At 36.7% G+C, this 19,780-nt stretch overlaps 2 protein-coding genes across 2 annotated transcripts; one reads left to right on the plus strand and one right to left on the minus strand.

Annotated features, from left to right (window-relative positions):
• The first annotated feature begins 2,244 nt into the window (after positions 1–2,244).
• Positions 2,245–9,190, plus strand: LOC113731413 (B3 domain-containing protein Os01g0234100). Its single transcript, XM_027256675.2, is given in 9 exon segments — positions 2,245–2,835; positions 2,936–2,992; positions 4,138–4,169; positions 4,418–4,467; positions 4,470–4,534; positions 4,613–4,819; positions 6,102–6,192; positions 6,289–6,821; positions 8,628–9,190. Coding segments are annotated over 9 exon segments (1,290 nt in total). The 5' UTR covers positions 2,245–2,715; the 3' UTR covers positions 8,763–9,190.
• Positions 9,191–9,337: 147 nt separating this feature from the next.
• LOC113731412 (uncharacterized) lies at positions 9,338–18,140 on the minus strand. The gene is made up of 18 exons (XM_027256669.2): positions 17,669–18,140; positions 17,402–17,575; positions 16,856–17,037; positions 16,066–16,171; positions 15,817–15,893; positions 14,933–15,020; positions 14,144–14,333; positions 13,255–13,381; positions 12,590–12,670; positions 11,849–11,950; positions 11,649–11,744; positions 11,367–11,441; positions 10,917–11,036; positions 10,514–10,642; positions 10,324–10,401; positions 10,060–10,146; positions 9,763–9,849; positions 9,338–9,646 (listed from the first exon to the last, which is right to left on the minus strand). Exons 1-18 carry the CDS (start codon positions 17,721–17,723, stop codon positions 9,596–9,598), a joined length of 1,905 nt encoding a protein of 634 aa, XP_027112470.1. The 5' UTR covers positions 17,724–18,140; the 3' UTR covers positions 9,338–9,595.
• Positions 18,141–19,780: the final 1,640 nt, after the last annotated feature.

Below are 19,780 nucleotides of genomic sequence, written 5' to 3' on the forward strand. Positions count from 1 at the left end.
GTGTTTTTATCAAGAAAAATGGGTCAAATTTTGTGATTATTGCGATATATGTTGATGATCTCAATTTGATTGGAACTCCTGAAGAGATCCAAAAGGCTGTCGAATATTTGAGATCAAAGAGTTTGGAAAGACAAAATTCTGCCTTGGTTTACAAATTGAGCATTTAGAGAGTAAAATTTTTATCCACCAACCTACTTATACCCAGAAGGTATTAAAGCGATTTCGTCTGGATAAAGCACATACATTAAGTACCCCAATGGTCATCAGATTATTGAATCCTAATAAGGATCCCCTTAGGCCACAAGAGGAACATGAAGAGATACTTGGTCCTGAAGTACCATATCTCAGTGCATTTGGTGCGCTTATTATCTTGCTAATTGTACAAGACCAGATATATCATTTGCTGTGAATTTATTAGCAAGATTTAATTCCTCGCCTACAAGACGACGTTGGAATGAAGAATGGTGAGATTGATGTGCTACAAATCCGATCGGATAATAATTTGGCAGATTTGTTTACCAAGGCTTTGCTGACTGCTACGTTTGGGAAACTGGTGAAGAATATTGGTATGCGTCGGCCAAAAGATCTCATATAATGTTTGCATCAGGGGGAGAATTTATTACACAAGAATAGTGTACTCTTTTTCCTTCACTAGGGTTTTTATCCCACTGGGTTTTTCCCTAGTAAGGTTTTAACGAGGCATATTCTTTGTGTCATGGACATCCAAGGGGGAGTGTTATGAAATAATGATAAGATGTGGATGTCCGTTGATATTCTCTAGATGTGGCTGTCCGTTGATATTCTCAAGAAGGATTACAAGATGAAGATGTCCGTTTGCATTCTCAAGATGATAGTCACATGTATTCTCCCTAGATTCATTGGTACATTGGATGAACTCATTTAAGGATGTACTTGATGTACTAAATTCATGTATTAGTACTTAATAGGGTTCATGTACCTTCTATCTTGGATCACCTATATATAGGGGTGAATCCTATTTCATTTGTAACCTTGGAATCTGGAAGTACTTTGATCAATGAATAATACTATAGTTCTCTCTTCTCTTTTTACACTACTAATCCAATCCCTACTTTTTGGGAGTTTATTTGATTAGTTTCACAACATTTGTAAAATAATTTCTAACTAATACAAAAAAAAAAACCAAATAAGAAAAGAAATCAAACTGATCTTATTCAAATATATCACCCTAATCAAATTATATTGATAAATATGTAAATTTTAAATTATTAATCCATTTATATCCGGATCCGGGTCGGAATACTATATTTTGTATCCGACTATTTTTTTATTTGGTAAAACTGATCCCGATCTAGATAGCGGAATTAAATCCCTATCCGTACTTAGAATAATTTGACGGATCCGATTCGGATCATTTGACGGATCCGGGTCATCGACAGGCCTACTTTGAACCATTGGTTACACAAGTCGTAGTACTTGCTATACAAATTGTACTCATCAAAACAAAGAAAGAGAAGTGCACATGATATCTATTTAAATTTAAGAGTTGAGTGATATTTTTGGTCAAAACAAAAGTTTAATGACATAAACACGTAAACAGCAATAGTTTGGTGGCATTTCTTTTTCATTTGCTCTTTATATTATGTAAAAGTAACATGATCTAAATATACTAATATAAAAAAAATATCATATATACATTGACAATGTAGAAAAAAATTTATCCAAAATATATATGACAAAAAAATGGCATGCAGGTAACAATTTTCGATTTGTTAGTAGTCTAAAAGGTTTCATTTTGTATTTAAGAGTCTAATAAATTAACAATGGTAATGGAAGATTGGGTGATTCGAAGTAACAGGCTAACGCTACTTAATTCAATTTCCAAACCATACTAGGTAGAGCAATCTATGCAAGACCAGTAAATGTCTTACGCGGTTGTACTTGTACCACGTAAAATACAACGCACACCTCCTCAAAAGGTACAAGCAGTTAACCACTGGGCCAATGGTTCAATGGCCATCAGGGAGGGGCTTAAGTCCCTCCTTCGGCTGTAAACGAGGGTTCAAATTTCACTTGCAGCGAAAAAAATTTAAGGGTTGTGCCAGAACACTCTCTTGGTCTAGTTGGGTCTGTATACCCACTAGCCCTCTACCATAGTCTCCTTAGGCTCCCCCTTCCCTCACTAGCCCTCTACCATAGTCTCCTTAGGCTCCCCCTCCCCTCTAAATTAGGATACAAATGTATTTTTGCTGAAAAAAAAAAAAAAAGGTACAAGCAGTTAAGCTATTGCCTACCTCTTGGTTGAAGTAAAAATTTCCCGAATTCGCGAATCCAATTTTCTTTCCTTCCCAATTTCCCATGCCGTACGACAAATTCACCCTCTTCTCTCATTTCCATTCCATGCCTTTGATTTTCCCCAAGTGTCCTGCCCGCTCGGCCAGCAGGTGTCATCATCTCCGCCGAAGCAACTCCCACAGCTGATACCTTATAAGCCCACACCCCCACAAACCATTTTTTCAATCGAAACGGTCGACTTTCTCTGTTTCTCTCCCTTATGATTACTGCACCATTACAGCTTGTTGGTTCTCTCCCAAACTCCTCCTTCAATGCACTAGTAGAAATTTCCAGTATGCATATGTCCCTCAGTCTCATCTTCTTGTCTTGTTTTACTCCTCAAGAGCTAGAAAAAAATGTAGGAAAATATTGGATGAGAAAACTCATATTCTGCAACCCAAGATGGAACGAGAACAACCAGAAGAACCCACTTCAGAATCTAATCATGAAGATCACATGACCCTGCACCAGTACTTGCTCTCAAAAGGAAAACCCATTATTCATCACTGCTCTCCTTCTGAGGTCTCCTTCTTCCAACAATAAAATTCATTCATTGATGAGTGGATTATATGCATGCACGGGCTTTTAAGGCTTATACTATATTGTGTGCTTTTTGTGCCAGGTTCTGAGAAGGTCCAAAAGAAACCGACAATGCCCTGAAATTTCTGAAATTAACAAAGTGAGGAATTTTTACTCTTGCCCTTTTTTCCCTCCTTAAAGGGTGATTTTTTTTTTAATCTGTATTTTCATTTCGTGGGTTTGGAGTTTTAAAGTATGAAGTCTGGAAATGTTCTCATGCAAGTCTGACTGTTATTAGTATCATTTTTACTTGTTCTTCAAATGCCCTTTTGACGCTGTGCAATAGTCAAAATTTCTCATTTCTACCTTTATTAATTTTAATTAGCTGGCCAACAAAATAGACGTTTCTGCCTCAGCTGATTTAGAAAGAGAAGGTTAACTATGACATATGACTCCAGTTAGGCTTCAGATTTGGACTTGCAAATGATCTGTGGCTTTAGTCCTTTAGCCAATCTGGTTTAATTCAAGAAAATGCATTGATGAAAAGGATTTATGTGAAACAGACAATTCTGTCTCATGCATGCTGCTCGTGAGCTGAACATTATTGGGAAGGATTTTTGTTGGTTTATTTCTCTTTTTTTCAACTTCCCCAAGCGGATCAAGGTACCATGTGCAACGTCCAAAATATGAATTTGTAATCTTCCCTAAATCCAAATGTCAATGCTCTGAAAATGTTCATCTTCTCTTCTTTAGTTGTTAGGTGATCAGTTTCAATGGATGTTCCTTTTGAGACTATTTGGACTAGGGTGTTAACTGGTTTGTTTTCTTACCGTCCTTCTACTTTAAGCCGTGATATCACTTGTTAGTATTGGTTTGATTATGGATAATTCCTTAAAAAGTTGAAATCCACGAATTTTTGAAAACTGAAACCCCAAGCATGATGAACGTTGTACTTGTAAGACTTCAGAAGTAATGTTAATTTACAAGTAAAACCATTTCTGCAAATTGTATGTTCGTGTTATTGTGTGGTTCAAAATTTCTCTTCGACTTTGCATCTACTGCATTTAAAGGAAGGCATTGGATGGCATAACATAAGCAATTCATGCATACTCATATGTACTTAAGTTTTATTGAGCACGATATGCTGCAGTTATCCAGATGATTTGGGACATTTAACTATGTGCCATATTGATAGTTCGTGCATCCCTGTTTCATATTATACTGTTAATAACTTGGATCCGATCTATATTTTTAATTTATCAAACAATAGCTTATTAAGAGGGAATTCTACTTATTCTGCTGCAGGTAATTGGCGATAGGCACAAGAGAAGCAGAGAGTAAGTGAATTTACTGAAATGACTTCATATCAGGGAAAAAAAAACAGTGGAAACCAACTAGAAATTGCTTGATTTCATTTATTGATGAGTCGAACTTGTGATGATCCTTGATTTAATTGGTTTTACATAAACTAAATAGACAATTGTTGGTTTGATTATTGATGAATAGAGATTGCCATGGTCCTTTATTTCATTAATTTTCTTAGTAGAATAAAGTCCAAGTCATGGATGGTAATCAAACATTTCAGAGTTCCATCTTCTTCTGTTCTGAGTCGAGCAGAAGAGGTTCGAGCTAACCTAGATCCTTGGTCCCCAGCTTTCTCAAGTTAATGCAACGTTCCCATGTTACACAAGGGTTTTGGTTGGTAAGTCCCTGTCTAAGTAGGTTGAAAGAGCTAACAGGATACCAGCTTTTATGTTTGACTTTATATATCCAAGTGCAGGGGCTTCCAGTAGATTTTTGCAGAAAGCATATGCCAAAGCATGATAAATTAGTCATTTTGGAAGATGAGAATGGCAAAGAATATGAAGCAAGGTTCCTTGCAGCTAAAGTTGGACTTAGTGGGGGCTGGAAACCTTTTTCCATTGCGCAAAAATTGGTCGAGGGCGATGTTGTCGTTTACCATTTGGTGGGGGATTGTAGATTCAAGGTAACCATTTTAAGTAGGTAAATCTATGGATCACATTTTCTTCAATGCTTGGAACCTTTTATCCTGATTTATCATGTAGTAGTTTAACTACCTTTTGAACTTCAAAAGGAACCAAATATTATCTTAGAAAGCAATCCAGCGTTTATTGCATAGAAGTTTTCTGGTGCAAGTCATACAGCTCTATCATGGAGCAGAAGGACAACCTGTTGATGCTTTAGAAACAAATTTCCTGGATCTCTTCAACTTGCTGTTTTCATAGATTCCATGCATTAGCAATACACCAACTACTAGGCCTGAAGTTCCAGTAGAGGTCTCTCATATACAAGCTTATTATGTTGTAAATTCAGGCAAAAAAAAATCTAGTTAAGACAAAAGGATTCCAGGCACATTTTTGTTGGGAGATGGACTGATAAACAGCAGTTGGGTATCTTAGTTCCAAGTTTGATGTTCGTTAAAATAGATCTCCAGGAGAGAAGTATACTAGAGCTCAAGCGACTATTAAGGTCTTTTCATGAATGACACCATATTTTATGAGATGGTCTGTAAACTGGAACCGCATTATCCTTGTACTTGCAGGGTTTTGAAAGATTGTGATCAGGATACGCTGGATATGCGTGCAATTTGTGAGTTGGGCCTGCTTTATAAACTAAACTACTGATCAGTTACCCCTATAATATACCGTTGGGCTTGTGTTGTTAAAAGAAGTAGGAATACTTGAGATTTCACATGCTGCACAGATAACTACATTCAGTGGAATGAGCTTGCTTTAACATTCCCGTGAGTTGAGAACTACTAGATTGGGGACCAAAATGTGTGTGTGTGAGTGAGAGAGAGAGAGAGAGAGAGAGAGAGAGAGAGAGAGAGGGGATGAGGAGGCAGAAGAAGGAGAAAGCATTTTAGATGTCTAAATATAATGATCTGCTAAACAAGTTGAAATAATCCAGCAAAATTGCGTGACTGTATATTCAGAATGAGAAAATTGCAACTAATTGTTATCGTCCTGTTTGGACAACTCTACTGTTCTTTTGCTACAAATGTGGTAAGAAACAAAAATAAGGTGAAGAAAGATGTTTTATTCAGTTAAAAAGTCCAACATTGTGAGACACAGAATTGAGAAGTTAATCATGACCCTATGGCATTATATGGCAAAATTAATCTGGTGCTTACAAGTTCCAATTCAAATTTCTTACTTCCCCAAAATGTTGGACTGAATTTCATTGGTTCCTGTTTCTAGTTCTATTGGATTTTCTGTTCAAATTAGAACTTTATATTTATTGTGCAGGTTTACATTGTGAGAGCAACTAGTTTGGGTGAAGTGGATGGAGCTCTTGGCCTCTTAAACTTAGAAAATCATCCCAGTGGAAGACACTCTGGTTAGTTATACCTTTTATTTTGCTTGCTTTCAGTCCTTGTGTTTTATATTTTGCATGCATCTGTCGTTACTCTCTGTACTTTATCCCTTGATAAAGGTGGAGGAGGAGAAGGGACCAAAGGGACTGATATGAAAGGAGACGGTGCTATCATCTTGAATGATGCGGAGGGTTCTGGAAAATCAATATCATTTGTTAATTTTCAAAGCTTCAACATAATTGCCAACAACCTCATTTTGGACTCTGAGCTCCCCAAATACGTTCGGTTGAAGTATTATGACCTCTGTTGTGCTCAAAAATCATATCTGCATGTTGGTCTCCTTAAGAGCATTAGCTGCGCACTGGCCTCTGGAATTATATCAGAGACGGTTAAAATTGCAGATGCAATCAAATCTTGCAAGATTTTGACTCCTCAGGAAGATTTTGCTCTCTGGGACAAGACATTAGAAGGCTTTGAGCTACTAGGCATGGAAGTTGGATTTTTACGTGCTCGGCTTAACAAACTTGTAAAGCTTGCAATGCGGTCAAGAAAGATTCAGGAATCAAAGAGGTACAAACAAGCCAGGATTGAGCATTATTTTGTAACAGAAGAGGTCGAGACTCTTGAAAAGAAGCTTAAAGAGAAGCATCAGGTAAGAATGAGGCTTAATATTTAGATGAAGGCTCTAAACATGCACATGCACAGGCATGAGTTGAGGTTCCAAGAAGAAGCTCATGTTCCTTGGTGAGCAACAACTTGGTTAATTAACATATTAGAAGATTTTTAGTGGATATTTCTGCGTCCACAAATTTATAACTTTGAGGAGAAATCATACACATGCACATGTGAAAGACACGTTTCTTTATACCGTCTCTTTGGTAAATCAGCACACATAGTATGCTTTATACATTGCATTCCTTTTTTGGGGTTTTACAGTTTTAATCGCATTGCAACTTAAATAAATGAGTATTTATTCTCTAGTTTGCATTCTGGTAATCTTTAGGAATAAGGTAAAAGTTTTACACTTTAGAGAATGTACTTGTATTTCCCTCAGGGTCATTTCTTCGTGCGACTTAGTTGGTAATGCGCTTATGCCTTAGAATAGTAGCAGACTCAATGCTTCTGATCAATTTCTGGTCTCCTTAAATTTTCTGCTGATTAATAATCTTGTAGCATTTGTATCGGAAGCCAGTATACTACCTTAAATTGCACTTCTGATATTCGCAGTGTAGTATAACACAAGGACTGTGCATGTCAATCATGATTTAGGAGTTAGTAGCTAAAGGGCATGATTGGCACACCTCCTACCTAACAAAATTGAAGACAAGTAACTAATATTCCCAAAGGGTATTGAAGTTAGAATTTGGTATCTACTGAGTCACTCAAACCAATTAAGGTGAGGAGAAAAGATAAGGTGAGGGGAGAGGGGGGGGGGGTGCTAATTGTCCAAGATAAACAATTGCCAGTAAAGCTAGTCTTTTTCTCCTGGCTGAAATCTATATCATCTACGAAGTAACTACCTGTTCATAGGTCTTGTATTCTAGAAAAGGAAAAAAAATTAGATTCCTGGAAAAAAAAAAAAAATCTCTTACATGTCCAACTGTTGAAAAGCATCTTAAAAAGTGCATTCAAGCAAGCAAATTGTAGGTAACAAGGTGAGCATTATTAATTTTAACTAATACATAACAGATCACCTAAATAATTGACAATAAACCACACAGACATAATCACTGAGTAAGTCTTAACCAGTTGATCATAAATGACTGAAACCTGAGCCACCCAATAACTAATTGGGTTGTAAGGAACTGGAATATATGCATGATTGGGTGGGTAAATCTTGGGTTGGATCCACAAATACGGAGCCTGTGCAGAATAAGAACTTACCATATTTCTTTTGGGGGCAGCTGGGCTAGTGTGAATCATCTGCCTTTCCTGGCTTCTTGATCATGTCTTAATCCCGAGAATATACCTTCCCCCTTGTAGGCTTGTACAACTCTTCATCTTCCTCTCCCCCATATTTTATGCTACCACTATCAATCTCTTTCTAATAATGGCGGTGCCAAGCAGGGCATTAGCATATGAGGAATGGCGGTTTGAAATGTTTGAGCAAAACAAGAAGAAACTTTCTCCCCTCTCTCACTCTTTGGTCAATCATAAATTCCTACTCCTACTATAACCTATCCTAGGGGAATGCCCAACTGGATCAAGGGGAGTTAGAGGGAGAGGAACCCACCTCTAGACCCGAAGGGGTGCACTGCTACACACCCTTTGGATTTTACTAGATGCAGAGATTTGATTGAATGACCGACCTGCAACCAAGCTTGCAACTTATGCTTTGTTCATTCTCTCTTTTATTAGTATATACCGTCTACTTAATTCTTTCTCTGTCTACACCCTTTTATTCTCTGTCATCTTATTAATGGACTCATTTTTATCATATTTTGGTGGCTGAAAAAAGCTCAGGTTACTTCAGCAGGTTTTCCCTGCTGCTGTGAGAAGGTCCAGTCGAGTCACAGATAAGCCTCCCCCTAGTTACAAGGAAGCAAGTTTTCTCATCATTGATTCAACCACCAATTTGACACCAGCCATTTGACATGAAGAAGGTCACATTTCAGAAGTCTGCACGAGGTCCTCTTTTTTTCCTTTTCCCATTTTGGCGTTGTACAAGACCTGTGATGTCAGTTGTATCTATTGTTTGAGGGTCCAGCATCCTCTTCTGTCTCCACCCTCTGTCTGTCTATTTTTTACATTCTGCTTCACCTATTCGCGGATTTGCCCAATTATGATGACAATGTGAAGTTTAATATATATACTTTGGCAGGCAAAAAGAGGGCTCTTGGAACCGTACTGATGCTCCGATGCAGAAGAGGCTACTTTTTGGCTCACAAAATGAAACTTTTTTTTGTGCATATTTTGTACATAAACCCTGAATCTGAATGTAACAAAAATAGTTCAACCGTTATGCTTTCGGAAGAGAAGTATATATACGTTGAGCCCTCTAAATGGTGCTTTTCTTGTGAACCTTGATGCTGCTGCACTTTGTAGCCTCTCTTTTATAATTCCTGAAGATGTCGTTTACTTGAAACGTCATTCACTTGTGTGCATGAAATGCTCGAGAACGCATCATCTCTCCCTCACTGTATATATATATATATATATTCTTCATCATTGAGAAAAACAAAGAAACGCTTCTTTGTACAACCCAACCAGATATATGTGATACAATATCAATAGGACGGAAGAGAGGACGGAGTATAAAAATGATTAACAAAGGCACGTGGTGCTTGTTTAACGGATAACTGTGGGCAAGAGTCAATCACACTTAGTTTATATTATTATAGGGGCACTTACTAGTTGAATCGCATCCAATTATTTAATTTATTTTCACAAAGGTCTACAAGACTTGCTCCCTCTGGATGCTTGCCCTCATAATTTTGACACTTGTTCACAGTATTTCGGGTCGACGCAAACCACCACCTGCCAGTTTTTTCAGATTTGAAACTTTTTATATAAGAGAGCGCGCGCGCGCGCGCGCACACACATATATATATATATATAAGACTATAAGAGAAATTGGTTGATGAGAGTCGTACCTTGCCAGTACTTTTGCCAGAATGGAGATACTCCACAGCATCAGCAACTGATTGAAGGCCTAGGAATCTTTTTGGGTCTATAGCAACCTGTCATGAAAATGAAGAAATGAATCATTTAAAACACAGTGCATAAAGATCCTTGGAACTAAGATCGTTCCTCCTAAGTAAACTCAGGTAAAATACCGGTTGGTTATTGACTTCAGGTCTAGGAAGTTTGAAGACGTTTCACTCCAGAATAAGGGCAGAGCAACACACGTATTTTATGTTTCAGTAATGGGTCAGATGAAAGTAACTTACCTTGAGCTTCCCCACAGAGAAGAGATGGAATAGCCTGTCGAGATGCTCTTGCCAAAAATGAGCATATTGTACCAAGAAAAATCCAGCCTGAAAACATCATATGAGCAAATCGAAGCACAACAAAACCGGGCTCTTAAGCTCCATTCAGAAACCGAATACAGTAAATTCAAAAAATTTACAAAAAAAAAAAAGGTCGAAAAATTGATGGCATGAAAAAATTAACAAAAAGCATCACATGTATCAAACAATTACTAGCTTACTTACCACAGTTTGACTTTTTGCTAGAAGCTTTTCGCATAACCCAGTGTAATTTAATGGCTTCCATCCATCTTCCCCTTGATACTGGAATCACAAGTCATCAGTTAATGTTAGGAGTGCGCCTACGTTGAGGGAGAGAATGGTAGAACCCCCAAGGAGCAGAAACGTTAAAGCAAGTCCCATTATAGGTCCAAACCTGGGAGATCATTCCAATCACTACAAGTTTTCCGTAGATTGCCAATGCATTCAAGCATAGATCGAACATTTGACCACCAACAGACTCGTATACAATGTCAACACCTTTAGGGAATTCATTCTTCAAGACCTGCATAAAGCATTCCAACAGTAAGCACTAAAAACTGCTAAACTGGAGAATACTAGTTTTTCATCCAGTGAATCAGTTCTGAAGAATTTAGATTAGAAAGAATGTAGTTGATATGGAACGCAGAATTAAAAAACTCCCTGTTTTCATAACTTGCACGGATGTAACTGCTCCAGAACACCTTTACTATGGTATTAAGGTACTTTAGGAAAGCCCAACTAGGACAGAACAGGATTAAAATACTTCATAAATTGATTTCCAATCTGAGAAAACATACTGTTTTTATATCTTCTTTTTTGTAGTCGATGACTCGATCAACTCCCAATTCCCTCAAAAGTGTAGCCTTTTCTTTACCTCCACAAGTTGCAACAACAGTATTTCCAGCTAATTTTGCAAGCTGCATTAATAAGCGTTCAGTATTAATTACCTAACTTCAGACTTGGAAAAAACAGTTAAGAAGAAGATAAAAGTTGATGCTAACATGTATTGATACAAGTTAAGAAGGCATTTTATCACAGAAAAAAATAAACATAGTAAAAACATTAAAGTATCATGTGATCCTTGATAGGCTCCACACCAGTCGACCAACAAAACTATAGCAAAAGAGAATGGAAAAGCAACTACAGTACTTCAAATTGTTTTGTTAAATAATAGTTTGGGGTCCAAATGTACTGCCCATGAAAAGTCAACCTAAAAGAAATAGAAACTATCTAGTTTGACAGTGCACCTGAACTGCAAACTGCCCAGTCCCTCCAGCAGCAGCAGTCACGAGAACTACTTTTCCCGAGTCCATTTGTGCAGCCTTCACATCCAAGGAAAAACAGTGGAGAAGCTAGTTTAGTCATTAACTAAACACCTGTCTAGTGTTTTTCATGTGGTCTAAAATAAATAAAGAATTACAGAAGATCAGAAGCTAGATTGTGGGATACTGAGTGATAAAATCTTGCAAGGGCGGTGTGTTATAGGATATTGAGGGAAATAAATAATTGAAAACGATTGCCACAGAAACCTTCTCCAAAGCAATCGAGGCTGTCAGTCCTGATGTAAGCATGGCAACAACTTCAGGATCTGGTCTTGGAACAGGAAGAATATGCTTCGAATGTACCTATATTGTTGATGTGAAAATTCATAAAGGTCATAACCATGATCTAAAGCAGAGATCATTTCAGCCATAGAAGAATAGTATGACCTATATATTAAAGTAGTTACCATCGTATATTCAGCATAGCTTCCGAAAGTCATAATAGCAGCAGGAGTTCCAACTTTCAGATTTTTCACAGAGTCACCAACTGCAGCAACTATCCCAACAGCCTTCAACGTAATGATATTAAATTTTAGACGTGAGCCCATCCACGAGAACAATCTATACCAAATGGGTAGACTGATCCTCCCATAGCAAAGTCTTTAAATAGAATCATAAATCAAGAAGCTTTGAAACTTCTCATCTGTTGTCAAAGATGCACATATAGACAATGGAAAACTTATGCACTCTTTTAACTTCAACGGCAACGAGGACAGTGAAAGGTGGTCCTAATCTTTGACCAATACAAACAATTTAAGCTCCAATAGTTCATAATTAACTACTGCATCCTGAGAGGATGCAACAAAGTAACACATGCACGTCTTGCATATATATATATAGAGTATGTAGAAATACGTGTGTGTGTGTGTAGAGAGAGAGAGAGGAATGAAACTAATATAAAAATTCTAAAACCCTGAAAACTGCAATTCTGCATAAAGTCAGAATCCAGCATATAATGGATTTAAAACAAAAAGTAAATTAAATGCAGCCAAGGTTCTAAATTGTAGAGTAATAAAGCCATCAAAGTCACGGACAGCAAAAATCAGATCATTGCTCATCTCATCAAAACAACTAAATGGTTGATCAATCTGATTTTTCATTGAGATTAAACAAACTTCAATTATAAACTTATAGAATTGCTAGTACACCTCAAATCCAGCATCAAATGGGAGACGAGAGGCAATGTCCTTCTTGCTGCCGCTGAAATAACTACCTGAACTAAAATTCACCTGTAACAAAACGTATTGTTAAAGAAAATATGTCAAGCCAGGAGGAGTTCAGATATATATATGACCCCACATGTACTAACACACTGATTTATAGGAACACCTTACAGGGAACAACAGTAAGTAGCACTGCAGATTTACAAGCAAACTTCCATCCAAAAAGTTCTTTCAAATTATGTAGAAGGCTTATACCACTTTGTTCAATTGCCAATTCTTCATCAATACTTGTTTAAGCAAGAAAGGCATTGTGAGAGGATGCATTAAGAAAGTGGTCGTCAATTCCATGAATGGATCGATGATAAAGAGATAGAACCACATTTACAGGTCCTGGTATCTAAAGGCAGAAGCAATACAAAGGCAACAGTAAATTCCCATATCAGCCTATAACTTATCCAACAAGCTTACAGACTTATTGACACAGAATATGGTACGCGAACAGCGTAACAATAAGTTCCAAATAGAAGAGAAGAAAACTTCCTAATACATATTTCATTATTCAGGAAGAACATCCAATTATACGATACATACTTTGCATTTTAACTGAAACTGGACAATTTCAAAATGAAACTACAGAGAAAGGAACTTACATCACTAGCATTAACGCCAGCATAAATGACTTTTAAAAGCACATGGTCCGATTTGATTGGTAAAGACAGCGAGGTCCGCACTATACTTGTTGCAGTACGAAATTTGTGACTGAGTGTGTGAACCACTCTAGAAACCAAGGACCAGAAGGAAAATTGTCAAAAGAAAGTCAAACGAGCAAACACTGTTGAGAGAAATGTAAATATGCTTACATACATTCATGATAAGAACACCATGGAATGAAGAATAGTAAAAATATAAAACTATAAAAGTTTCATAGAGAAATGACAGAAATATCAACCAAATCCACTCAAATCTACAGCTTAACAAGAGCAATGAAAAAATCAGATCTAGCAATGACTAGCATACCACAAAAGATGAGCTTTTACCACCCATAACTACCAAGTGGTAATAACGCACTGCATTATCCAAGCCAAGAAGAAACCGGTGCCTGACTTTTTTATTACAACGTATTAGCGTCTGAATAAGAGGTAAAAGGTTTAACAGTCATCAATCAGCGAATTCTCAGATCTTAAGGAATTTGCAGAACTATCATTTTTTCCATAAAGAGATGTAACTGAGTAGCCGAGCAAGAGAGGAGTAAATGCTTAGGCATGACTCAAAAGTCCCATATCAGACTGCAATAGCTAAATGGATGATGATACCCGCTTAGTTAATTGTTTGATGATCAAAGATAGAAACAGGATAAATTAACTTTTATTCCTACGCCCAATAGCATCTGATGGTCTCATTCCTGTAATTAATGCCAAGAGAGCTCAACCCTTTGTACTCACATATAAATTTGTTTTCATAATATCAACACCGTCCAGCCTGAGAAAAACAAAAAAGTACGCTGATACAGATTGACAGAATTTGAGCACTGAGACTTACATCTTCTCAAAATTTTGTGGAACTTGAACATTTGATAGTACCACAGATGAAGATGATCTTCTTGATTTTGAAGAAGACACAAGGAACTTTGCTTCCTCTTGAGGAGATGGCCAGTACTCCATTCCTCTCCGATTAGTGATCCATAAACATGCCCCAGATTTACTCTCATCATTAATAAGCTCAAAAACACCTGCCGAATTCATAATTTTGGTTTGAAGAACATTGTTTATCATAGCAGAAGAACGAATTATGAACCCTATCCACCATACTGCTTAACAGAATTAGCAGAACTCGGAATTTGTACTGAAGGAAGTAATTCCTACTTCCATTGCTTGGGAATAAAACTGAATCTTTTTTTTTTCAAAACTAAAAAAGTTAATCCTAGCTCTTCATTTAACTTTTGAAAATGATAAGGAAAAAGAAAAAAGAAAAAGAAAAAACTTGATTCCAGGCTGCAGCAAATAATCGAGAGTTTCATTGTTTAAAGGATAACAGACTATAAAAATAACTAGATGAAATGCACAGGTCAGCTTTTTGAGTGAATATGTCTATAATTGCTGCAGCAGGGATAATTAATCACTTGATCTAAGACCCTACTATTGCCACACATTGAGATACATGTCTATGTCTGTATACTTGAAGATAAACTATCACACCCGATTGCAACCAATCAAATTCACCTTGTAATGAAATTCAATCACCATATCGTTGAGACAGTCTTACCATATACAGACATATAATTTACATGTTAACACCAAAGCGGATAATCGTATATAATCAACTACATACCTTTGACTACCATTTGCATTGGCACATAACCTCCCACTAGATCAATAAATTTAGGATCCACCTTGGCAGCCAAGTCAGTTAGCACAAACTGTCAGCAAGGCAAGATTAACATCAGAGATAACAGAAATAATTAAATGATTCAATGTTTTATCCGGCCATAGTGTTCCAAATAGGATGCAGGAGTAACCACTTTAAAATGCTTATCAGCTTTGCACTATTCAGCAGATCATTATCTCTTGTTCCTAATAAAGAAGCCAACTGTAATAAGTAGATTGAAATAACTTTTTGGCACATATAATGATAATTAGGAACAGCGGTTGGTTATTTATATTCCAGAGATTAGCAAAATATTAGGCAAAAATTAAGTATCAGAACACAATTGGCTCCAACCATTGAGGAATATAGTTGGCAAATGTTAATGGTTTTAACACCTGGCCATAAGCATAACCCATTGGTTTCCCTTGTTCTGTGGTAACCACCATTGCAATAAAGGAAGAAAATGCTAAACTGGGTCCAAGTCTCATATGGAACAGCTCTTTCTACTAAAGGAGTACTAACTCAATTCATCAATTCAAACCTGATGTCCTTTTGAAATTTGCAAAATATTTAAGGTGAAAAATAGAAATGTAGTTAGTTGTACAATTTAATATAAAAGTCAAAAACATTTTGGAATGAAGAAACTTGTTGAATATTAGTGCTGAGCTTGTGGAGTCCACTAAGCTTGTTTGTGTCCTTTTCTTAAGAAAACTTTTCATTGAATGAGAGTGGATATTTCAGGACAAATCAAGAAGGGACAAGCTACATTCAAATGTTCAATTTTGTAGAAAGGAAGTACAGTGATATCATAACCAGGCCAAAGACAACTTGAATCCAATAGGAGTTACCTCAGGGCAAAGCACATTAACACGGATTCCTTCACGCTTATATGGAGCCAGTGATCTACTAAATAGAACCACACCACCTACAAAATTATCTCAGTCAGACAAAAATAATGGTTGGGAGACTCTAAAATCTTCCTATCCAAGCAAGTGTACAAATCAAACATCCATAACAATTACATAGACGAAAAAAGCGTACAGATGCTTCAGAATATATCATTTTGGAAGCAGAACAACAATGTAGAAACCACATACCTTTTGAGGCAGAGTAGATAGGGTCATGGTACGCTGGATAAAGCCCTGAAGCAGAGCCTATATTTATGATGACACCCGGCTTTCGTGCAGCTCGCATAGTTTTAATCTAAGAATCACATGTAAATCATCATACCACTATCACCAAATTGAATTTCCTCATTTGAAGAAAGTGCAGGATTCAGGAATAAGAAAAGGTAGAAAATTCTAGCAGATGGTCAATAACAACACACAGCTGATAAGTATGGAGGGAAACAAGAAACAAAGCTATATTAAACTCCTCCACATTTACGGCAAAATTTAGACAAAACACTGATACTCTCAGGTCACTGCTTGCATAAGATTATGAATGCCACTACATCTCTATCATTGAAGAATAAGAAATATATTGAATAAGAAGCTAGCCTTACTTGTTAAATTTTGAGTGCTTACAGGCGTAACTGTGTTAATATCCTCTTCGAGACTTAGCCTTTGGATAAGATTGGGGAGGGTCACTTGGAGTATAAGATCTCTCCTCCATTTCCCTTGGCGGACCCCTTACTAAACACTACAACCGTATGCAAGCACACAAAATGTACATTCAGAAAGGAGAACAAGATGCATTGTTCTTTTTTGATCTCTCCCATATACCCTTTGTGAAAAAACTAGAGTTCCCAAGTAGTTCCTTTCAGTATAAAATATTGTGCTATTGGCTACATAGAAGGTTCCATGGGGAAAAGAAAGAAGTGAAATTCACAAAATTCTAAAATTCAATCAATTGACTAGCAGTGAATAGTAATGCATCCAAACCTACCGCAAAGTGGGTGCAGTCAATGACAGCAGCAAGGTTGACGTTAATAGTCAGCTTCCAAGATTTGGAACCATCAGTTTGGTCCTTATTGAACGGCACAGGATTAGCTATACCGGCACTATTTATGCAGACATCCAATCCTCCATAAGTTGTCACATGCTTCTCAAATGCAGCAGCCAAATCCCCTTATAAACATTGGCAACCATATTTAGATCAGAAAATCCTATTTTCATGAAAGATAAATATCGACGCATGCTATGCTCCCACCCTTCCACCCCACCCCACCCCAGACAAAAGTAAATGAATAAACACTTATCTGCAGCAAAAACCGAACCCAAAAGGTGAAACCAAATTCTTTACCTCTTCCATTTATTTGTAGTCTTACGGGTAATATTTGCCATTTGCCGGGAAAACTCTCATTTTCATAATTAAGGTCTTATGCTGATAACTATTCAAAAAGAAGAACTTTTATTTTGCTTCCCAATTTAATTCCAAAGACTGAGCTACAAACAAAGTTAGAGGTACAATTTAACACACACTTGTACTCACCGGAATTAGTGACGTCGCATTTGATAAACGTGGCTAATGGAAAATCCAAATTGGCGTGAAACTTGGCAGACTCTTTTTCAGCCAGGGATGCAACCTCTTTTCCCTTGTCTTCGGAAAAGTCAATGATCGTGACGAACATTCCTTTCTGAGCCAGTGCCAAGCTCAGAGCTTTACCTATTTGATTGGGCCAAAAAGTTATACCAGTTATCATCGCGGTTCAAGAATTAACCAAAAAGGGACTCAAAATATTCATAAAGAGAGACTCACCAATTCCAGAGGCGCCGCCAGTGATGATGGCAGAAAGTCGCGGCTTGAGCTCCATGTTTGCTTTGTTTCTCCCAAGGACTGATTGATGGTTGGGCGGTGGCGGAGAGATAAATGAAGCGAGGGGAAATGGCCAATACCCGATGACTATTGACTAGTATAACGATGGAATAAATATAATATACTACACCAAACCGAAGTTTCAAAAATGTTATCAACGTGTTTCTTGATTCTGTTTATCAAACGTTTTCGATAAGAGCAACCAAAAGCAAATCAAACATAAGATAAGGCAGTGGATCGTATTGTTGTCTATGTCTGAACACGAAACACACAAACCGGCCGACCTTTTTTGGTTTTTGTTTTTGTTTTGTGCTTTTCCCCCCCTTCTCCTTCTCCGGCGAAGACACTCCTACTAATTTGGAGGCAAATAATGGCCATCCAAACACACCAGCGGTGTTTGGACAAAAGATTATTTGAAATAATTATTATAACAGATGTAATGTATATAAGATAAAATATGTAAAGTAAAATGGTGACTACAAAAATTAAAAGGTACATTAAAAATTATATTTATAATACAAATAAATAATTTAAAACTAAATAATGGCTATCCAAATAATTTATTAGTTTCTTCTTTTCGTTTGCTGTCTGCGTTTTATGTATTTTTCTTATTTCTGTTGTAAATTTGTCATATTACTAGTGTGTTCTTTATTGTTCTTGGCCCCTCACAGATAGTAGCATAATGCAAACTACGTACTAGTCCATACTAGAGGTGCTATCGAGCCGAGTCGAGCTCGAGTAGCATCATACTCGAGCTCGAACTCGATCAAAATTTGTGCTACTCGAGCTCGAGCTTGAGCTCGATCGAATAAAAAATTTTGGACTCGAGCTCGACTCGATAAAATAAAACTAAACTCGAACTCGACTCATTTGAGTTCGAGTAAGCTCGAGTAAATATCAAACCCGAGCTACTCGAGCTCGAGCTCGAGTTTTGAAATAAATCTATAATTTTTTTTTAAATATATAATATATAATATAATATAAATATATAATATAAATAAAATATGAAAGCTCGATTAAGCTCGGCGAGCACTCGAGTACTTATTTCTTGAGTTCGAACTCGACTCGTTAAATTTAACGAGTAGTTCGAGCTCGAACTCGAGCTCGATTTTACCGAACTCGAGTCAAACTTTTGATCAAGCTGCTCGCGAGCTACTGCTAGCACCCTAGTCCATACTAGTAATAATAATAATAGGCTTTAATAATATGTTAGTCATTTTGTTAATTTGGTATCTGCAACTCTTTGATCTAACAAGACAAGAAGACAGGAAGGCCAAGGTGAAATTCAGAAGCACGAGGGACAACGCAACAACGGGTTTTCTGACTTTTGAGTTTTTGTTCTGCTTTCGTATCCCCTTTTGCTAATCGCCGGTTGCTGTCCCATCATCCACAGCTAAGCTACTAAATTCCAGCTTCACCATCACCACTCAAGCAAAGCAAGATCAACCCAGTGGCAATTTAACGGGCGACTCCTGTCTGAACTGAAGCAAGTTGCTTCAGCAATCAATTATGAGATTCCGCCCAATCACGCCATCCAATTACTACTAGATACAAGTATTAAGCAAATATATATTAGGGATAATTTCAGAAACCTCCCTAAGGTTTCTAATAATTTCACTGAGCTCTCTTGAAATTTAAAAAATTACATATACCTCCCTTGTCATTTAAAATGACAATACTATCCTTAAATATTTTAATAAAATTCTTTTGTTTGGTATGCTTAGATTTAGAATGATTTTAAATTTATTTTTTCATTATTTTTCCTTCTTATTCCTTTTTTTTTAAATTTTTTGCCACTAAATTTGTAAAATTACCATTATTATTTCTAGTTTCTATTGTGACCAAATATCGAACTAATGATTTTTTTACGAGTTAACTTTATACGTAACCCGATATTTTTTGCTAATCTTTATTTTCTATATTTTTGGTATTAAAATTAATAATAAATCAAAAAGAAATTGCCCAAAATCACAACTAAATTATGATAATCTCACTACTTAAAAAATTCATAAACTTTGAATCAATTATTTCAATATTTTATTTTCTATCTTATAA

This window comes from Coffea arabica, chromosome 2e (assembly GCF_036785885.1).
Source record: "Coffea arabica cultivar ET-39 chromosome 2e, Coffea Arabica ET-39 HiFi, whole genome shotgun sequence".
NCBI lineage: Eukaryota > Viridiplantae > Streptophyta > Magnoliopsida > Gentianales > Rubiaceae > Coffea > Coffea arabica.

Excerpts from the sequence above, each read along its gene's own strand:
- LOC113731412 (XM_027256669.2), bottom strand. The coding sequence starts at position 17,723 with ATGGAGCTCAAGCCGCGACTTTCTGCCATCATCACTGGCGGCGCCTCT. Across the intron at positions 10,402-10,513 it reads TGATTGGAATGATCTCCCAG|TATCAAGGGGAAGATGGATG; the intron begins GTTTGGACCTAT and ends TTGTGATTCCAG. Across the intron at positions 9,850-10,059 it reads TCTCTGTGGGGAAGCTCAAG|GTTGCTATAGACCCAAAAAG; the intron begins GTAAGTTACTTT and ends TTTTCATGACAG.